At 54.7% G+C, this 19,892-nt stretch overlaps 1 protein-coding gene across 1 annotated transcript; it reads right to left on the bottom strand.

Annotated features, from left to right (window-relative positions):
• Window positions 1-1,383: 1,383 nt before the first annotated feature.
• LOC134497538 (zinc finger protein 501-like) lies at window positions 1,384-4,138 on the bottom strand. The gene is made up of 2 exons (XM_063303241.1): window positions 3,934-4,138; window positions 1,384-2,841 (listed from the first exon to the last, which is right to left on the bottom strand). Exons 1-2 carry the CDS (start codon window positions 4,088-4,090, stop codon window positions 1,508-1,510), a joined length of 1,491 nt encoding a protein of 496 aa, XP_063159311.1. The 5' UTR covers window positions 4,091-4,138; the 3' UTR covers window positions 1,384-1,507.
• Window positions 4,139-19,892: the final 15,754 nt, after the last annotated feature.

The following is a 19,892-nucleotide window of genomic DNA, read 5'->3' on the forward strand; positions in this document are numbered from 1 at the left end:
CTGTGCGTTGGGCTTGTTATTAGAAAGGCCAAGGACCCATTTTATGGACTATTAAAAGTTTCAACGTACAGTGCAGCCTGCAGTCCCCAGTGAGTTTGCTGTTTATTGTTTGAATGAGCAATAAAACTGTTCAGGAATTACTGTCACTCCTTGGCTGAGATGCTTACTATGCTCCTTGCAGTGAAGCGATCTGGTGTTTGACCAGGAGTTCTTGGATGGAGCTAATCTTAAACTAAACGGATGAAGAAAACTCATGAATCATAGCAGGCTTCTGCTTCACGCTACATCTAAAAATGGCACAGAAACCATTCCACGTTTTTATTGTATTACTGTAATTTTTCAATTACTGGCATAGCTGTTTTTTGCTCCAGGCAAGCCAGTAAAAGATTGGCTCCAAACTTGAGTTAATGAAATGAACTGTCTCTGAGCTCGTTTTTTTTTTTCATCAAATAAATAAATTTATTCACCACCCATCTCCCCCTCATGGGGGACTCTGGGCGGTTTAGAATAAAACCTATAAAGTCCAGCAACTGTTCATACGTGCAGATCTCTTAATAGACGGGAAATACTGATTTGGTTAGATTGTGTCTGATTCAAGTAAACCCTGTTTTGGCAATGCAGCAGCTGAGAGAACATTACCAGGCCCTGAGCGAGGGATTCCCCCCTTGCAAATTCTGTGATGAGGGAGGTATACAAAGTCATGCACGGCATGAAGGATTTAGCATAGAACGTAAGAGCTGGAAGGGACCCAGGGATCATCTAGTCCAACCCCTGCCCCGGTGAGGACTCTACTGCTGTTTCGCTACCCAATGCATGGTGAAGCTTTGTAATCTGCTGACATCCAGATGTGTTACTGGCCATCAGCTCAGATGGTTTAAAGCATTCCATGGGGAATTCTGGGAGCTGAAGTCCACAAATCTTAAAGTTGCTGAGGCTGAGAAACACTGCTTTAAAGGGATAAATTGATCAAGAGCCAGGCTATCCAGGGCTCCCAGTCTTGATGGCCCTTCACGATCAGGATCCCAGTGGCAACTGCTGGGGAACCAGAGCAGCAGAGAGGACCTCCCGGCTGGGGACCTTCCTGGGTGCCGACGGGCTGCTGGCCTGATCCGGCCTCGGGCTCTCCTGCCGCTGAACTGGGCAAGGGCTGTGACTCGGGGACAGAACCTGTGCTTTATATCCCTGCAGCCCCTCACCCTCTGCGGGGGCCACCAGTGCTGCCAGATGGAAGCCAGTTTTATTCTTTTTCAAGACTGGAAGTCCTCCCTCGCCACGTCCTTGCCTGGCCACAAAGGAGTGGAAGAACGAGAAACGCACGGGTGACAGTCTAATTCCTTCAGACCGTGCAAAAGGCCCTGCTGGCAAGGCCCCTCCCACCTCCTCCCTCTGCCAATCTGCACTTTCTCCCACCCGGGGTCAGAGGACAGTGGGTGGCCCCAGAGGGCCCCGTCCGCGCTCGAGCCCCACGGAGGGTTCCAAGCCGGCTCCATCCAGGCGGAGGCACCCCTCATCTGTGGCTCCTCTGATGCAGGGTGAGGTATTTGGCCTGCGTAAACCTCCTGCTGCACTCGGCACAAGCAAACGCCCTCTTTCTGGCTGGGGTGCTGGACTGGGCGAGGGCGGGGGGCTTCCGGCCTGCCCCTCTGCTAGCAGACGTGGATTCCGGCGGGGGCTTTTTTGGCTGGGCAGGAAGTGCCGGGCCGGGCTTGGGGCTCGCCCCACACCTGAGCCCCTTCCTCTCCTCGTGGGTCCGGAGGTGGGCCCGCATGATCTCCGCGTCCCGGAAGCGCTTCTCACACCCGGGGCACTGGTGGGGCTTCTCCACCACCTCGCGGGCCTTCTTGAGGGCGAGGGCCTTGCTGTCCCCAGCCGCAAGCAGGTGCTGCTCCCCGCGGTGGACCCGCTGGTGGCTCTTGAGGTGCTGCAGCTGGCTGCACGCCTTGCCACACAGGAGGCAGCGGTAGGGGCGCTCGCCGGAGTGCATGCGTTGGTGGATGGTCAGTGTGGCCCGGTTGCGGAAGGCCTTCCCGCAGTCTGGGCAGCTGAAGGGCCGCTCGCCAGTGTGCACGCGCAGGTGGCTGATCAGGGGCTGCTTCTGGGCGTACCGCTTCCCGCAGGTGGTACACGCAAAGGGCTTCTCCCCCGTGTGCACCCGCTGGTGGCTCTCCACGTGGTGCTTCTGGCTGAAGCGCTTCCCGCACTGCGCGCAGGCGAAGGGCCGCTCCCCCACGTGCACCTTCAAGTGGGCCACCAGGATCTGCTTCAGCCGGAAGCTGCGCCCACACTCCAGGCAGGCGAAGGGCCGCTCGCCCGAGTGGGTGCCCTGGTGCTTGCGCAGGTCCTGCCTCTTGCTGAAGCTCTTCCCGCACTGGGCGCAGCCGTGCGGCCCCTTCGGCCCCGGGCTCGCCCCCAGTTGGTGCAGGAGCTGCAGCTTGGCAGTGAGGCACTTCCTGCTCTTTGGGGGGGTACCCTGGCTGGGAGGGTCCTTCCTGTGCAGGTGGGTCCTGATGTGGCGCTTGAGGTCCCCCCGGGAGGGAAAGCCCTTGGGACAGAGGTGGCACTTGAAGGGGCGCTCCCCGGTGTGGGTCCGGATGTGGATGGTCATGGCCACATTGCTCAGGAAGCTCTTGCTGCACTCGGGGCACTTGGGCGGGTTCATCTTCAGCGTCACCCGCAGGGGGCCCCCACCTTTGGCCTCGGGGAGCAGGGGTCTTGCCTGCTTGCCTGGCTTCTCCGCTCGGGGCAGGCGGGCCTTCCTCCCTCTCTTGCACCGGGGGGGGCACTGCCGGACGGGGCTCCCCGCTTCCCCCTCCTCGTCTTCGGCCACCCGGATGCCATCTCCTGCTGGGAGGAGAGGAAGAGAGACCCACCACTGAGTCCCAGCCGCACTCCCTGGCACTCGCCGTCTGGGTCAAGAGTGCAATTCTGGGGAAGCCGGGCAGCCTAGCCTTAGCACGAGGTGCCCAACAAAGATGGAAAAGCAGTGGGACCCGGGACCAGGAATACTGCCCCTAACAGCAGTGGCTTGCACGGCCTTTGGCTGCTAAGAGGCCACCTCCACCATTCTAGCAGCTGGAGCACCTTGGGGGCAGCCAGGCTCTCGGGGGCCGCCGGTACCGACGGCTGCTGACTGCCCCTGGATCCCAGTCCTTGGGCCTGACCCCAGGGCTGGACAGCAGCAGCTGCAGAGGCTGTTGCAGCCCAGGAGATTTGAAGGTGCCACTGCCTCTTTGCCGCCTGGGCAGAAGCCGGAGCAAAGAGGCGCCAGGCCTGATCTAAGCAGGCGCTTCTGCAATCTGACGGGGGAGAGATGGGGCTTCTCTCAGTCGGGAACTCTGGGGCAAAACGGTCAGGGATGGGCTGTGGAGGCAGAGCTTCTCTGTGCCAAGGCACCTCTGTCCATCAGGCATCTAGGGGGGCAGCAGAGCAGGCAGGGGAGGAGGCACAGAGGGCAGGACTCTGGAAAGAAGGAAACCAGGAGGACATTACAGAGCTGGTTCACTCCCTGTGCTCAGGTGAACTGAGGTTTCCAATTCAGCCTGGCTGGATTCAGAGAACACCCAAAATGAAAACTGTGAGCCACTCCAGGACATCCAGTAATTTGTCGGCCCACCCGTGCAGCTTGTGGCCAAATATTAGGGTCTCTACAGGACACCCAAGGCAGACTTTTTTTTCCCAGTCAGAAATACACAAGTATAAGAACTGCCAGCCCTCTGATCTGGAGAAACAAGACAGCCCCCAGCCTCTTCCCCATTCTGGCCCCGCACAGCCATTGGTGTGGCCTCCTCTGGTCCCTGCCCACCTCGCTCAGCTGGCCCACCCAAACTTCCTGGGGTTTAATAAGTTGTTGGCAGCTGCCCCAGGCCTGGGAGATTCAGTGGCACACCAAGTTGGACCAGCTGGCCAGTCATGCCTCCCCACCGGTCCACTCACCCAGCCAGGGGCTCTGGGGCCTCCTCCACGTGGGGGATTCCACCGGCTCAGCCACCCAAGGCTGTTCTTCTCGCTCTATTTTGCAGATCAGTTCAGGCTTTGTGGCCAGATGCCCTGTTGGCAGCAGATGAGAGAGAGCAGGGCACCTCCCTGGCATCCATTCAGCAGCGAACCCAGATGCTGCGAGGAGGAGGGAAGTCCCCCTTGTCCCCACCCCCCCACCCCTGCCATCACCTTTTCATTCCCCCAGTTTGGTGTCTTCTGCTGCGTGGACTATAACACCCATAGTCCTCTGCCAGCATGATCCTCCCCTGTTGCTCTCTCTGTCTAGACCAGTGTTTTTCAACCTTGGCAGCTGGCTGGGGAATTCTGGGAGTTGAAGTCCGTGCATCTTCAAGCTTCCAGGGTTGAGAAATGCTGGCTTAGACCGCCTTCTTAGCAACTGGATGATGCTGTGCAGCAAAGTCCATGCAGTTAATGTGAGGGCCAAAATCTGGAGAACCTCAGGACTCCTTCAACGAAGGTGACTCTCTTCTCCAACCTGTGCTGTCCTCCCAAGGTGGTGCTGGACCACAATTCCCACCCTTCCCAGCCAGCAAGGCCATTCGGCTTGGAGAACCGAGGAGCATCCGACCTCCAGTTTGACACCTGCACAACAACAAGCTGGGAATTTGGGGGACTGCCACGGTGACACCTATTGTCATGAGCACTGTTGCGCTGATTGTGTCAGCGCAACGGCACACATAACAATACAAGGAAACAGGGCCGAGGGATTAAAAAGATATGCAACTAACTCACAAAGAAAGGCAACAGACACCTCAAGCCGGAAAAAAAACAATGAAGATACATTGTTGCAAAGGGTGAAACTGACAACGCCTGAGCACGAGGCACGCCCGGAGCTGTCAAAGAAACACAGAAAGATTATCGCCCGGCTTAAAGTCATCACCGGCTGGAGGAAGAAGATTAAGCAGATGCCCGGGGCATCAGCAGGGGCCCTGCGACCCCTCACCCGCTGGCAACGGAACATTCAGGGCTCGGGGCTTACACAATCTCAGGAGGGGGAGCGCTGACCGGCGCGGGCTATTTAAATCCCGTACCGGCGCGCTCCCTCCACTCTCAGCTTTTCACTAGGCACGCATACTCTGCTTAAATAAATCAGAACCTGATTTCGCCAGAATTAGCGTCTGTGTATTATTGGGCAGCAGGCAGAGCCTGACAGAAAGCTGAGAGTCACAAAACCCAACCTCGCCAAGCCCCACCGGACGGAAACGCTCCGCGGGAGGAACCAGACGGCGAGAAGCAGAATCGGGAACAGCGATGGAGCCGGCAACCCGCACCAGAAAGGGACGAGACGGACAGCCAGCGGCAGAGGCGACCCGACGACGGCCGGGGGCAACGTACCCCACAGGAGCCACGGACACCCTCCCTGCCCACACCGCTCCCCAGCCCCAGATCCCGCAAGAGACGGAGGCGACCCCGCAACGGCTGGAGACAACGCACTCCACAGGAGCCACGGGCACCCTCCCGGCACACACCGCACCCCAGTTCCGGTCCTGGAGCTTCAGTCCAGCCGCAGGAATCACGGCGGAGGACGAGGTCGCGGATCAACCGCTCCGCGACCGGGCAGACAGGGTAGGATACCGGATGGAGTCACCCTACCCCAATTGGGAGCTCACCTACCCTGAGACGCCGACTGGCCCGTTCCCAACGGCAACACGGCCACCTGACAGGGACACGCAAGCCAGGCTCACAGCCATGGAAGCCCAACTACGGGACCTAGGAGCCATGTTACAGTCCCTAATAACCAATGGACCCTACAAGACGATGCCAACACAGGTACACCCATGCCGGCGGAGCCCATGCGCCAAAGCACATAGAGGGGTGACCCACAGCACGCGAGGTTCCCAAGGGACTTTTCAGTTACCTTCGACGGGAACCCCACGAAGTTGTCCTTCTTTGTCACCAACGCCAGAGAATACATGGCCCGCCACGAACACTACTTTGATTCGGAAGCTGAAAAAATCTCGGCGGTAGCCATCAAATTGCAAGACAGGGCGGTGGACTGGTACGTCCAGCTATACGAGTCCAAGTCCCCAGCCCTATCAAACTTCCATACTTTCCTTGCCGACTTGAAACACTATTTCAAAGACCCATTAGCGAAGGAGAGGGCGAAGTGCACACTGCAAGCACTGAGACAGGGCAAAAGAACTGTAGCCGATTACACCCTGGAATTCAAAGCCCTCGCGGGCAAAATCACTGAGTGGTCAGAGGCCACCCTCACCGAAATGTTCAAAAGGGGTCTCAACGGAGAAGTGCTTCAATGGGCACTTTACCGGGACAACCCAACCTCACTTCACGGATGGATTTGCCTCACCGGCAAAGCAGAACACGCACACCGCACGTTCCTGCTGTCAACCGGAGACGACAAATCCCCGCCCTACCCGAGAGGACAACCCACACAACCAGGACCAACCGGGCACGCGTACCATCAACAGAGGTTCGCCCGCGGACCGTGCGCAAAGTGCGGAAAAATGGGGCACAGAGCGGCAGATTGCTACACAAACAGAGCACCGGACCGCGCACCCAGACCCGCACCGAAAATGATGCAGAAACAGGCACCCCCACCCCCCCGGCGATTGACAGGAGCACTAGCTGCCCCAGACGAGGACGCGGACGCCTACCTCGCCGAGGACGACAGCGACGCCCTGGAGCAGCCGGCAGGAAACACTCCCCGCCTGCTCTAAGCCGTGCCACGGGGCAGGTGGTGCAGAAGGGGCGCAACAACCGTAGGCAGAGTGACGACAGCTCCATCCTAACAGGGAAAATCAGACTCACCTACGGCCCCAGAGCCACTGTGGCCGAGGCGTTAGTGGACTCTGGGTGCTCCAGAAACCTGATTCATCCCAACATCGTCACGAAGCTCAATCTGCCTTGCCTCCCCCTCCCCAAACCGCTGGCGTTCCACCAATTGGACGGCTCAACGGCAGGGGGGAAACCAGCCACGCAACAGACCGAGACAGTCACCCTAACAATGGGCACCCACAAAGAACAAATAACCTTTGTGGTGACCCAAATAGGGAGACCCATCATAGTGCTGGGCATACCGTGGCTAGCAAGCAACAACATCGACTGGAGGAAACGTACCATCCAATTCAACGATGGCACATACCAAGCTCCAGCACCGGACAAGATACCTACTCCGACAGTGGGGAGGGCTGAGGCGGTCGCCCAAGACAACAACCCAAACCCAGAAGGACTACCAGACCAATATGCAGACTTTGCAGACGTCTTCGGAGAAGAGGAGGCGGACCAATTACCCCCCCACCGCAAGACGGACTGCTCTATTGAACTACTCCCAGACGTCCCCTTACCCAAACCAAAGATCTACCCCATGACCCAGAAGGAGCTAGCAACCCTCCGGGAGTCCCTTGACAAAAACCTGGCCAGAGGTTTCATAGAGCCAGCGAACTTGCCTGTCGGAGCGCCCGTCCTTTTCCGAGAGAAAAAGGATGGCACCTTACGGCTCTGTACCGACTATTGGGGTCTCAACACCGCATCCCTCTCCAATAAACACCCCCTGCCCCTCGTAAAGGACATGCTCGCCCACCTGTCAACGGGGCGAGTGTTCTCCAAACTCGACCTCCGCGAGGCATACTATAGAATCCAAATCAAGGAGGGGGACAAGTGGAAAACAGCATTCAACTGTCCTCTGGGCTCCTTTCAATATAAGGTACTGCCATTTGGGTTAACGGGAGCCCCAGGAGTGTTCATGCAACTCATTAATGAGGTGCTGCGTGAACACCTGTTTAAGGGGGTACTAGTGTACATTGACGATGTCCTCATCTACATGAGGACACAGGAGGAACATGAGCGGTTGGTCAGACAAGTCCTAAACAAATTAAGGAGGGCTAAGCTCTACGCCAAATTGTCCAAGTGCGAGTTCCACAAATCGCGCTTGGACTACCTAGGGTACCGAATCTCTAACAAAGGCGTAGAAATGGACCCCGCGAAAGTCCAGGCAGTTTTGAATTGGGAACGCCCACGCAACAGGTGCCAACTTCAAAGCTTCCTCGGCTTTGCGAACTTCTACAGGTCCTTCGCCAGGGGGTTCGTGGAGATAGCCCTCCCCCTCACAGATTTACTGAAAACCAAAGGGGTCGGAGGAACGCGCAGAGTCAAGAACCCGGGGGCCGTACTGAACTGGACTTCCGCTTGTCAAGCAGCGTTTGACAGGCTGAAAGCGCTGTTCACAACGGAGCCAACCCTCGCACACCCGGACCCAGAACGGCCGTTCGTAGTACAAGCCAACGCGTCTGACTTCTCCCTGGGTGCCATACTGCTTCAAAAGGACCCCGCAGGAATCCTTAAGCCATGCGCCTACCTGTCAAAAAAATTCTCAGAGACGGAGAGGCGCTGGCACGTAGGGGAGAAGGAGGCGTTTGCGGTAAAAATGGCACTGGAGACGTGGCGGCACCTGCTGGAAGGGACCACCCACCCGTTTGAGGTCTGGACAGACCACCGCAACCTCGAGGCACTCCGGACGCCCAGACGCCTCAGCCCTAAACAGGTCAGATGGGCTCAGTTCTTCAGCCAGCTTAACTTCCAGTTGAAGTTCATACCAGGCAAGAAGAACTTCCTGGCTGACGCGCTCTCCCGACTGCCCCAAGACGAAGAGCCCACCCCCGATGTAGTAGGGACGGTACTGTCCGCCTCCCAGCTGGGGATGGCAGCGACCACCCGGAACAGCGCAAGCAGACAGCCCACCCCCACGGCACAAACGACCGCAAGCCAACCCGGCCCCAGATGCAGCAGACCGCCACTACCAGGGGGGGATACGGGCAGACCTCATTGCCGCTTTGAAATCCAACCCTTGGCTACTAGCCAACCCCGACAAGGTTACAATGGATCAAGACCTAGCATGGGGGGAAGGCAGACTATACGTCCCCGACTCACAGCGACAGCCGATCCTCAGCAGATCGCATGACAGCAAGCAGGCTGGACACTTCGGATTCCTAAAGACCCTGCACCTGACTCGGAGGCAGTTCTGGTGGCCCTCGCTGCGAAAGGACGTTAAGGCGTACGTAGCATCTTGCCCAGTGTGCGCGATGGCCAAACGACCGACGGGAAAACCCCAGGGACTGCTGCAAGCTGTGGCGGAGCCCTCCCAGCCATGGGAGGAGATCTCCATGGATTTTATCGTTGATTTACCACCCAGCCAAAAGAAAACAACCATTTGGGTGGTAAAAGACTGTCATGTTCACATTCTAATGTCTGGTTAACATTGTAACGTTTCACATGTCATTCTCTGTTCCGTATCCCTTCACCCGGGGTTTTTCCATTCTGTTGCCCTCCCTTGTTTTGAGGGCTTGGAATGCATGTTTGGGTTTGCGCTCCTGTTCAAGGTTACTTTCCCAGGCGCGTCTAACGGCATTCAGCACCTGGGAGGGGGAGCGTCCTGACGGGCGACGGGGCGGGACCTGCCCACAAGCAAGGCTTTTAAGTTTGTATTTGGCGCGCTTTTGCTCATTCTCAGCTTTCTCTGTATTTGCATACTATTCCTTTAATAAATCAGTTATCTTTAAGCCCGAGCTTGTGAGACTGAGTATTTGGGTTTAGGCAATCATTACATAAAGCTGAGAATCATTTTTTCCATTTTCCGCTGGCCCCATCCAATCCTTGGATAAGAGGGAACGCTAGCGATGACAGAACCTCAACTTCGCGTAAGTGAGGGAGGCGAAGAGGAGCGGGAGGTGGCCAAAAGCCGGCCAGCGCTAACCTCGAGAGCGCAAAGAGCAGCACGTCGGGAGTTGCGAGATACCCAATTGGACGAGCTGTTGACATCCATACAGGAGAGTCTCAGGAGTGAACAGAGATCTGTTATGGAAAGAACCACGGGGAGGGGGTCTCCCCAATTGGCCTGGGAGCACGAAGTCCCTCTGTCACCGAAGGTGGTGATAACCAACCAACCACCGGAGGAGCCGGTCACTCCGGCCCGTATGAGGGCATTGGAAGATAAAATGGATTTAATAGTGACGATCCTCAAGGATCTACCCAGAGAGGATCAGCCCAGAGAGGCAGAGCCCACCCCGGAGGATTGGGAGGAAGAGCCGTCACAGTACCCCAGGCACAGCACCCTGTCGACCCGGGGGAGAAGTAAGACTCGATCAGCCCATCAAAGGGGAGAGCGAGAGGCAAGACCTCCTAGGGATCGACCACCTGTGGGGGCTCGGCGTACGCTGTCATTCGCGGCACCGCCACAGCCAGCTGAGCCGGCAAGAACCTTCCCACCATTTGGAGTGAAGTTTGATGGGGATCCCGCAACGCTCTCCTTCTTTATTACGAATGCCAAGCATTATATGGAAGATTGGGGTCGGAACTTTCGGTCTGAACACGGCAAGGTCAATTTCATTGCCAACAAGCTGAGAGGAAGGGCAGCGGATTGGTATGTGCAACTATGCCAAGCTGAGGCAACTGAGTTAGAGGACTTCGATGAATTTTTGTGGGCACTTAAAGAGCATTTCGAAGACCCCCTAGCTCAAGAAACGGCCAAAAATGACCTGCGGAAACTTTACCAAGGGTCCCTCTCAGTTGCCAAATATGCGTTGGAGTTTAAAGCTTTGGCAGGAAAAGTGGAAGACTGGTCTGAGCCAACAATCATCGAATTGTTCAAGCAGGGGCTTGAACCCGAAATCCTTCGATGGGCTCTGGGCAGAGATGATCCCAAAACGCTATATGGGTGGATTCAGTTGGCGGGAAGCGCAGAAAATGCCCTACGAACCTATGCCCATACCAAAGAGCTTAGACAAACACGTCTCGCTAGAGGAGCGCGCACATCTGGACTTGCCAGCCGCCCCAAACCGAAAACCTGGGAAGAACAGAGGGAGCAACGGTTCTCCAAGGGTCAGTGCCTCCGATGTGGGAAAGAAGGGCATCGAGCCACGTCGTGCCCGAGACGCCGTCCAGAGGAACGACAGACGAAACCCGCGATAAAGACGCCTGCTCCTGCTCCACCGCGAAAACTGAAGGCAGCCCTCGCGGAACTGGACCCCCCAGACCTACCCTTCGGAGAAGAGGAGGAAGAGTTGCAATTCGAGCAGCCGGCGGGAAAAGCCTACCACCTGCCCTGAAGGGCGCCCTAGGGCAGGTGGAAGAAACCGGGCGTAACCATGATTCGGTGAGTGGAAACTTTCCCACACTGACTGTTAAAGTTAAACTGGGCTCACAAACCAAAACGGTGGAAGTGTGGGCCATGCTAGACTCGGGTTGCTCCCGTTCTCTAATGCACCCTGATGTCGTAGCGGCTCTGGAACTGCCCACGTTCCCTTTGCCAAGACCCATGATTTTCACCCAGTTGGATGGAACTATGGCGGGAGGGAAAGCAGTCAATCTTTCCACGGGACTGGTCGCCTTGCAGATGGGCTCCCATCAGGAAAAGCTGCCATTTGTGGTAGCTCCAGTGGGGGGTCCTCTGGTAATCTTGGGGATGCCTTGGTTTGTGCAACAAAACCCTTTCATCAACTGGCTGCATAGAACTGTGACGTTTGCGGATGGATTTTACAAAGTACCCGAAAAGGACCTATTGGAGGACATGGAGGGTGGAGGGGTAGCGTATACCACTGTGCAAACGCTTCAACCTCTTGAGGGGCTACCCAATCAGTACCAAGATTTTGCTGAAGTATTTGGGGAAAAGGAAGCAGATCGCTTGCCACCCCACCGAAAAACGGACTGTGCCATTGAGTTTTTACCAAATGTAAAATTGCCTCACCCAAAAATATACCCCATGTCTCCCAAAGAGCTTACCACGCTAAGGGAGTTCATTGACAAAAATCTGGCTAGGGGTTTCATTGAGCCTGCTAATTCCCCGGTAGGAGCTCCTGTCCTATTCAGGCCAAAAAAGGATGGGTCATTAAGGCTTTGTACCGATTTCCGCGGGCTCAATGCGGTCTCAATATTAAATAAATATCCTTTGCCCCTGATCAAAGATATGTTATCACATCTGGCCAGAGGCAAAATTTTCTCAAAACTGGATTTGAGAGAAGCCTACTTTCGCATTCGCATAAGAGAGGGGGATGAGTGGAAAACAGCGTTCAACTGTCCTCTTGGGGCTTTCCAATATAAAGTTTTACCATTCGGTTTATCTGGGGCACCAGGGGTTTTTATGCAGTTAATCAATGAGGTCTTGCATGACCACCTATTTAAGGGGGTACTAGTATATTTGGATGATGTATTGATTTATACTGAAACCATGTCAGAACATATCCACTTGGTGCGTCAGGTACTGGCTAAATTGGAAAAAGCAGAGTTGTACGCAAAACTGTCAAAATGTGCGTTTCATCAGTCGCAAATTGATTACCTAGGCTACCGAATTTCAGCTCAGGGCATTGAAATGGACCCTGCAAAAGTAGAAGCTATTGTAGCATGGGAGCCTCCCCGTACCAGGAGACAATTACAAAGTTTCCTTGGATTCTCTAATTTCTATCGGGCATTCGCCCAAAATTTTGCAGAAATCGCCCTCCCCCTTACTGAACTGTTAAAAACCAAAGGACAGGGGGATACGCGACGTTCAAAGAACCCAGGCGCGCTCCTTAAATGGACTCCAGCCTGTCAGCAAGCGTTCCAAACGCTCAAACAACTTTTTACCACAGAACCAATTTTACAGCATCCAAACCCCTCTAAACCCTTCGTTGTACAAGTCGATGCTTCTGATTTTTCCATAGGCGCAATTTTGTTACAACCTGACCAATCTGGCGCTTTAAAACCCTGTGCCTACCTCTCTCGCAAATTCACTGAAACAGAGAGACGATGGCACGTTTGGGAAAAGGAGGCTTTTGCTGTAAAAACGGCTTTAGAGACATGGCGACACCTATTGGAAGGTACTTCCAACCCTTTTGAAGTCTGGACTGACCATAAAAACCTGGAAGCTCTAAGCACCAGCCGAAAACTCAGTCCCAAACAGCTCCGCTGGGCTGAGTTCTTCAGCCGCTTTGACTTCACTCTTAAATTTATACCAGGCAAGAAAAACTTTTTGGCTGATGCACTCTCGCGCAGACCCCAAGATGATGGCCCAGGGCCAACGGTCCAAGGCACCGTCTGGACCGACAAACAATTAAGTCTGGCAGCAGTGACTCGCAGCCAGACCCGAGCACAATCGACTCCGCCTCCAGCCGCTCAGCCTTCCAGCAGCCCACCTCCCTTGTCAATTCCCTCCGATTTGCAACAACAGTTGCTCTCCCACCTTAAAACAGATACTTGGTTGCAAGCCAACAGACACATGTTAACTTTCACCGATGATCTTGCCTGGCGCAACGATCGTCTCTATGTACCCGCAGCTATGCGAAAAACCATACTCCAGCGCTGCCACGATGACAAGCTAGCTGGGCATTTCGGCTACGTGAAAACTTTGCACCTCGTTCGCCGGCAATTCTGGTGGCCAACTTTACTCAAAGACTTAAAAGAATATGTCACTGCGTGCCCTGTATGTGCGGCGATAAAGCGCAAACCGGGCAAACCCCAGGGTCTCCTTCAACCCGTAGCCACTCCGTCTGTCCCTTGGCAGGATATCTCCATGGATTTTATCGTTGATCTACCCCCTAGTCAACGCAAAACTGTCATTTGGGTCGTCAAAGATTTTTTTTCCAAACAAGCCCACTTTATCCCATGCGCTTCTATCCCTACCGCGCAACAGCTGGCACGCCTCTTCCTCATCCACGTGTACCGCCTCCACGGTATCCCCGCCCGTTTGGTGAGTGACAGAGGCACACAATTTACGTCACAATTTTGGCGGGCATTTTTGAAACTTCTGGGTACGAAACAATCACTTTCTACTGCTTGGCATCCGGAAACGGACGGATCTACAGAGGCGGTTAATTCTACCTTAGAGCAATACCTCAGAGCTTTTGTTAACTACCAGCAAGACAACTGGGTCGATCTACTCCCATTTGCTGAGGTCGCTTACAACAATTCCATTCATCAAACCACTGGTCAAGTTCCCTTTAAAACAGTTTTTGGACGCGACTTTGTTCCGATTCCTGAACTTCCTCATCCTCAACCGCTCCCAGCCACCCTCGCTGGCTGGGCGGACTCTCTCAAAGACTCATGGTCTAATATTCTACTCGCCCTCCAACATGCCCAAGCTGCCTATAAACGCCATGCTGATGCAAAGCGTTCCCCAGAACCATCCTTTGCAGTCGGGGATAAAGTCTACTTATCAACTAAGTTTATCAAGTCCCCACAACCCTCTAAAAAACTTGGTCCTAAATTTGTCGGTCCTTTTTCAATTGTTGCTCAGCTCAACCCTGTTACGTTTAAACTTGATTTACCTCACAACCTTAAACGTTTACATCCTGTTTTCCATTGTAGCTTACTCAAACCCTGCCTGTCATCGGACCGTTGGCATCCGCAACCCACTCCTCCACCTCCCCTCATGATTGACAACCAGCAACACTTCGAGGTGGCATCTATTCTCGATTCCAGACGCCAGCGCTCTACTCTACAGTACCTCGTCCGCTGGAAACATTTCCCTCATCCTGAATGGGTTGCTGCTCCAGACGTGCATTCTCCTCGTCTCGTAGCCCAATTTCACTCTGCCTATCCTGACAAACCGGCTCCCTAATTTCTTTTGGGGGGGCAATATGTCATGTTCACATTCTAATGTCTGGTTAACATTGTAACGTTTCACATGTCATTCTCTGTTCCGTATCCCTTCACCCGGGGTTTTTCCATTCTGTTGCCCTCCCTTGTTTTGAGGGCTTGGAATGCATGTTTGGGTTTGCGCTCCTGTTCAAGGTTACTTTCCCAGGCGCGTCTAACGGCATTCAGCACCTGGGAGGGGGAGCGTCCTGACGGGCGACGGGGCGGGACCTGCCCACAAGCAAGGCTTTTAAGTTTGTATTTGGCGCGCTTTTGCTCATTCTCAGCTTTCTCTGTATTTGCATACTATTCCTTTAATAAATCAGTTATCTTTAAGCCCGAGCTTGTGAGACTGAGTATTTGGGTTTAGGCAATCATTACAAAGACTACTTTTCGAAACAGGCGCATTTCATCCCCTGCGCATTGATCCCGTCCACCCAGCAGCTGGCAAAACTCTTCCTCGTACACGTGTACAGGTTACACGGATGTCCCATGCGCTTGGTGACTGACAGGGGCACACAATTCACTTCAAAGTTTTGGCAGGCTTTTTTAAAACTGATCAGGACCCGACAAGTGCTATCCACAGCCTGGCATCCCCAGACGGACGGCGCCACAGAGATCCTCAATGCCACGCTAGAACAATTCCTCCGCTCTTACATCAATTACCACCAGGACGACTGGGCGGACCTACTCCCGTTTGCGGAGGTTGCCTACAATAACGCCATTCACACGAGCACGGGGAAAACCCCATTCGAGGTGGTGTCGGGTCGTGAGTTTGTCCCCATCTCGGAGCTGCCACAACCCCTGGCCCCCCCAATGGGCGCAAGTGACTGGGGACAGAAGATAGCAGACTCGTGGCCAGTAATCACAGAAGCGCTGAAAGAAGCGCAGACTGCCTACAAAGAACAGGCAGACAAGCACCGACGCCAACAACCGACATTCCAGGTAGGAGATATGGTCTATCTCTCTACCAAATTCATAAAATCACCCCAACCCTCTAAGAAACTGGGCCCCAAGTACATTGGGCCATTCCGGGTAACACAAATAGTTAACCCGGTCACAGTACGCCTGGACCTGCCACACAATTTAAAGAGACTTCACCCGGTATTTCACTGTAGCCTTCTAAAGCCGGCAACTCCCTCCCGGTGGCACCCAAGCACGCCCCCCCCCCCGGTGATGATTGACGGCCAGCAACATTTCGAAGTGAAAGAAGTACTCGACTCATGCAGGCAGCGGGACACCTTGCACTACCTAGTGAAGTGGAAACACTTCCCCCACCCAGAATGGGTGGCTGCCCGTCACGTCAAGGCACCGGACCTAATTCGCGCATTCCACACTGCTTACCCCGACAAACCCACGGGCTAACCATTCGGAAGGGGGGCAGTATGTCATGAGCACCGTTGCGCTGATTGTGTCAGCGCAACGGCACACATAACAATACAAGGAAACAGGGCCGAGGGATTAAAAAGATATGCAACTAACTCACAAAGAAAGGCAACAGACACCTCAAGCCGGAAAAAAACAATCAAGAAGATACATTGTTGCAAAGGGTGAAACTGACAACGCCTGAGCACGAGACACGCCCGGAGCTGTCAAAGAAACACAGAAAGATTATCGCCCGGCTTAAAGTCATCACCGGCTGGAGGAAGAAGATTAAGGAGACGCCCGGGGCATCAGCAGGGGCCCCGCGACCCCTCACCCGCTGGCAACGGAACATTCGGGGCTCGGGGCTTACACAATCCCAGGAGGGGGAGCGCTGACCGGCGCAGGCTATTTAAATCCCGTACCGGCGCACTCCCTCCACTCTCAGCTTTTCACTAGGCACGCATACTCTGCTTAAATAAATCAGAACCTGATTTCGCCAGAATTAGCGTCTGTGTATTATTGGGCAGCAGGCAGAGCCTGACACCTATGCAGGATGCCTCGGGGGAAGGCTGAGTTGTTCCGACCAATGGGGTTTTGCCAAAAAATTTTGGCAGCACCTCCAAAGGCTCTTCCTGGCAACTAGTTTTCTCTCTTTCAGTCAGGCTCCTGTGTTTCTCTGACATCATTCCAGTTTCCACCCAGAATCTGTCACAAAGTAGTCGAGGCCCAGCTGTGCCCTCATGTCTGCTATCTTTAAGATGCTGCAAACACCACAAACTAAATAAATACTCATTCAGACAACCAGCCAACAGGAGAATCCAAAGAATGCATCCTGCTCCAGGACGACTGGTCCTCAAAATCCCTCATCCTCATTCTACTTGATTATTTGCAATCAAATCGTTGTCAACTCTTAGCGACCATATAGTTAGGTTTTCTCCATGACATCCTCATTCTACACAGGAAAGAAAATAAATTGTTATACTACCTGCTGCATGTTTTTCAATACATGTACAGGTAGTCCTCAACTTACGACGGTTCGCTTAACCACAGTCTGAAGTTATGACAGCCTTGGAATGGGTGCTTTACAGCCTGTAAAGCACTTCCGAGCATCGCAAAACATTGCACCACCCTCCTGCGGTCAACATGATCGCATTTCAGGTGCTTGGCAACCGGCTCGCATTTACGACCGGTTGCAACATCCCACAGTCACATGATTGTGTTTTGCGACTTTTTTGCCATTTTCTGCCTACTGGGGAAGCTGGATTCATTTAATGACCTTTGATTTGCTTAACAACTGCCATAAAAATGGTTGGAAAATTGGTTCACGTGGTGACTCAACTTATGACTGCAACGACTTACAAAGGCAATTCTGGTCCCAACTGCAGTCATAAGTCGAGGACTACCTGTATTCACATAAATGTATTTTGTAGTTTGCCCCTAAAATCTGAGTGGTTGCTAGATAAAAAATGGAGGGAAGGTAGTGTATAAAAAACCTAAACAGAGAACTGAAGTCCTCCATAGACTTCCCAGCTGCCAAGCTACCATTCCTCTGTTGCATTTAAAAGCCTCTGCGGGTTATGAGATGAAGTGATGGCACCCAGGCAATTTTGCGATAGGCTTTCCCCCCAATATCTGTAATCAGGTGGCAGGTGGCTTTAGTCCTGGATTGGAGGAAGGGAGAAGATAAGTTCTCAACCGTGCGTGCAGGAAGAAACAAGATACCAAACTCCTACTTGTGAGTGTGTGTGTGAGACAGAGGATAATGGCTGTCCAGGGCCCACAAGCTAGGTCAGAACAAGAGTGCCCATGAGATCTGCACAGCAACAATTGAACTGAAAATACCAGATGTACAACAATTCTGGGGGCAGAGACAGAAATAAGGCGACTCAGCTCTGCGGAACAAAGTCCGGTCATCAGTCAGGTTCAGAGTCAGTCGCACACTGGTGCAAGACACAGGCGTGCAAGACACAAACTTCAGAGGGATGCTGGGGTGTGGGGAGGGGGGTGGGTGGGAGAGCAGGCCTTACCCAGTGAAGCCACCACCTCATAGTTTTCCACCATCACAGCTTGGTAAAGGTCCTTCTGCCACTCTGCCAGGTCTGCCCACTCGGCTGGTGAAAAGTATACCGCCACGTCCTCAAACATCACCTGTGGCAGAAACAAGGGGACCGCAGCTCGCAAAAGCTTCTGCCTTCCAATCAGATTTGTGTGTCGGACGAGGCACAACCAGATCCCAGGTTTTTCCCCTCTTTCAAGAACGCTTCCACCCCAGGATTACAAATCCACCAGGGCCTGGCTAGTGCACAGCCCACAGTTGAGACAGAATGCCAGGACGTGTCTCTCTGCCCAAGGCACCAGCGCTGACAAGCTTCTGCGAAGTGCAGTGTCTCTGGCACCAAACAAATTCGCCGGCCAATTAAAGGAGGTGACACCATCGCCAAAACCTTTATGATTACTCTCCTCCAAGTTTGGAAAGATGGAATACTATTATAGATTAAGGCGGTATTTCTTGTTGAGAAACAATGGATTAAGGAAATGAGGGTGCTCTCCTTTAGGCAAACCCACCTCAGACCAAATTCTCCCATTTCTCGATAAACACGCAAGGCTGACTTTTTGAGCTGCCTGGGTCCGATCTGAATCTTTTGAACTCCCGGGCCCCCTTGACTTTTTGCCCAGGATTAAACACCGGCTAAACCGGGCAATGCCAAGTATTTATGGAATGTGGAGCTTCCCCCGGCCCCCAATCATGGATTCAAAGGAATTGGTACTTCCTCCCAATGGGGCAACTAATGAGTTCATTGTTTCAGCGATGTAACTCGCTAAGTGTGAGGAGAGAATTTGGGCCCTGCAAGCCCCTGGCCCACCCGTAGGGGAGCCCCAAGGCTGGGGCTGAACTTGGAAGTTGGAAAGATACCCCTGAAGGACAGAAGAACAAACCACTTTGGTTTTGCCACCAAACGAAAATGACACGGAGGGGCCCACGAAGTCACCGGGAACCAAGCCAACTTTATATACTTACTTTTGAAAGTTATTCCAGTTAAGCTGAAACCAAGAAAGACACCTGCTAACCCCCCTCTCCGGGGTTGCCAACCAGAGTAGCAGAGTGAGCAGGCGGCAATGCCACAGGGTGCTCCCGGTCCTCCAGGGCGATTCTGGGATCACCGCGCTGGTTCCCAGCTCTCCTGGCGCCACCACCCTGCCAGCCTTCCCACGCCCCGGCAAGGGCTGGCGATCCCTCCCACAGACCCTCCCCCGGCCCTTTCAGGAGAGGCAGGGGCGGGGCTGGGGACCTTACTGTGCGGCCGGGGCCGGGGCCCAGTTCCTGAATGCTCCCCCCAAAGTGAAAAATACTTGATCTGTGCATGGGAGCAGCGAGTTTAACCCCCCACCCCGCCGTTAGCTGCCCAGCCTTGTAGCCCCCCTCCGCTGTACCTGGCGGGGATCCAGACCCAGGGCCCGCCGCTCCCCTCTCGGGCTGCCCCCGGGACCCCTTCCAGCGTCTGTCCGAGGGAGCAGCATTCCCGCCCCCCCCGCCCAGCTCCTAGACCTTCCTTGCCAAGCCTGCCGCCCGCCCACACTGCACTCCGGAAACTTCCCGCAGCCCCAGCGGCGAGGCCCCCTGGACGGGCTGCGCGCCGACAGACCGGGACCCCCCGGCCCGCTCCCTCCCGATGCAGGCCCCGGAAGGGCGGGCGCAAAACCCGCTTTCCCTCCGGTTTAGGGCGGCGGGTTCTGCTCCGAGGCGCCGCTGGAAGACGGGAGGCTCCCCAGAGCTGGGCGGGGGGCGCCCCGCTTCGAACCCAGGACGCGGGGGGCCGCAGAAGCAGCGGGCCGAGGCGCCCCCTCTGCACGTGCTCAGAGACACCCTCGCCGCGCCGCGCCGCGAGACCGGAGGGCATCGGCGCGGGTATCCCTACCGGTGCGGCCGCAGCCCCCGCGGCCATCTCCGCCCGGGGCAAGCAGGG

Source organism: Candoia aspera, chromosome 4 (genome assembly GCF_035149785.1).
Source record: "Candoia aspera isolate rCanAsp1 chromosome 4, rCanAsp1.hap2, whole genome shotgun sequence".
Lineage (NCBI taxonomy): Eukaryota > Metazoa > Chordata > Lepidosauria > Squamata > Boidae > Candoia > Candoia aspera.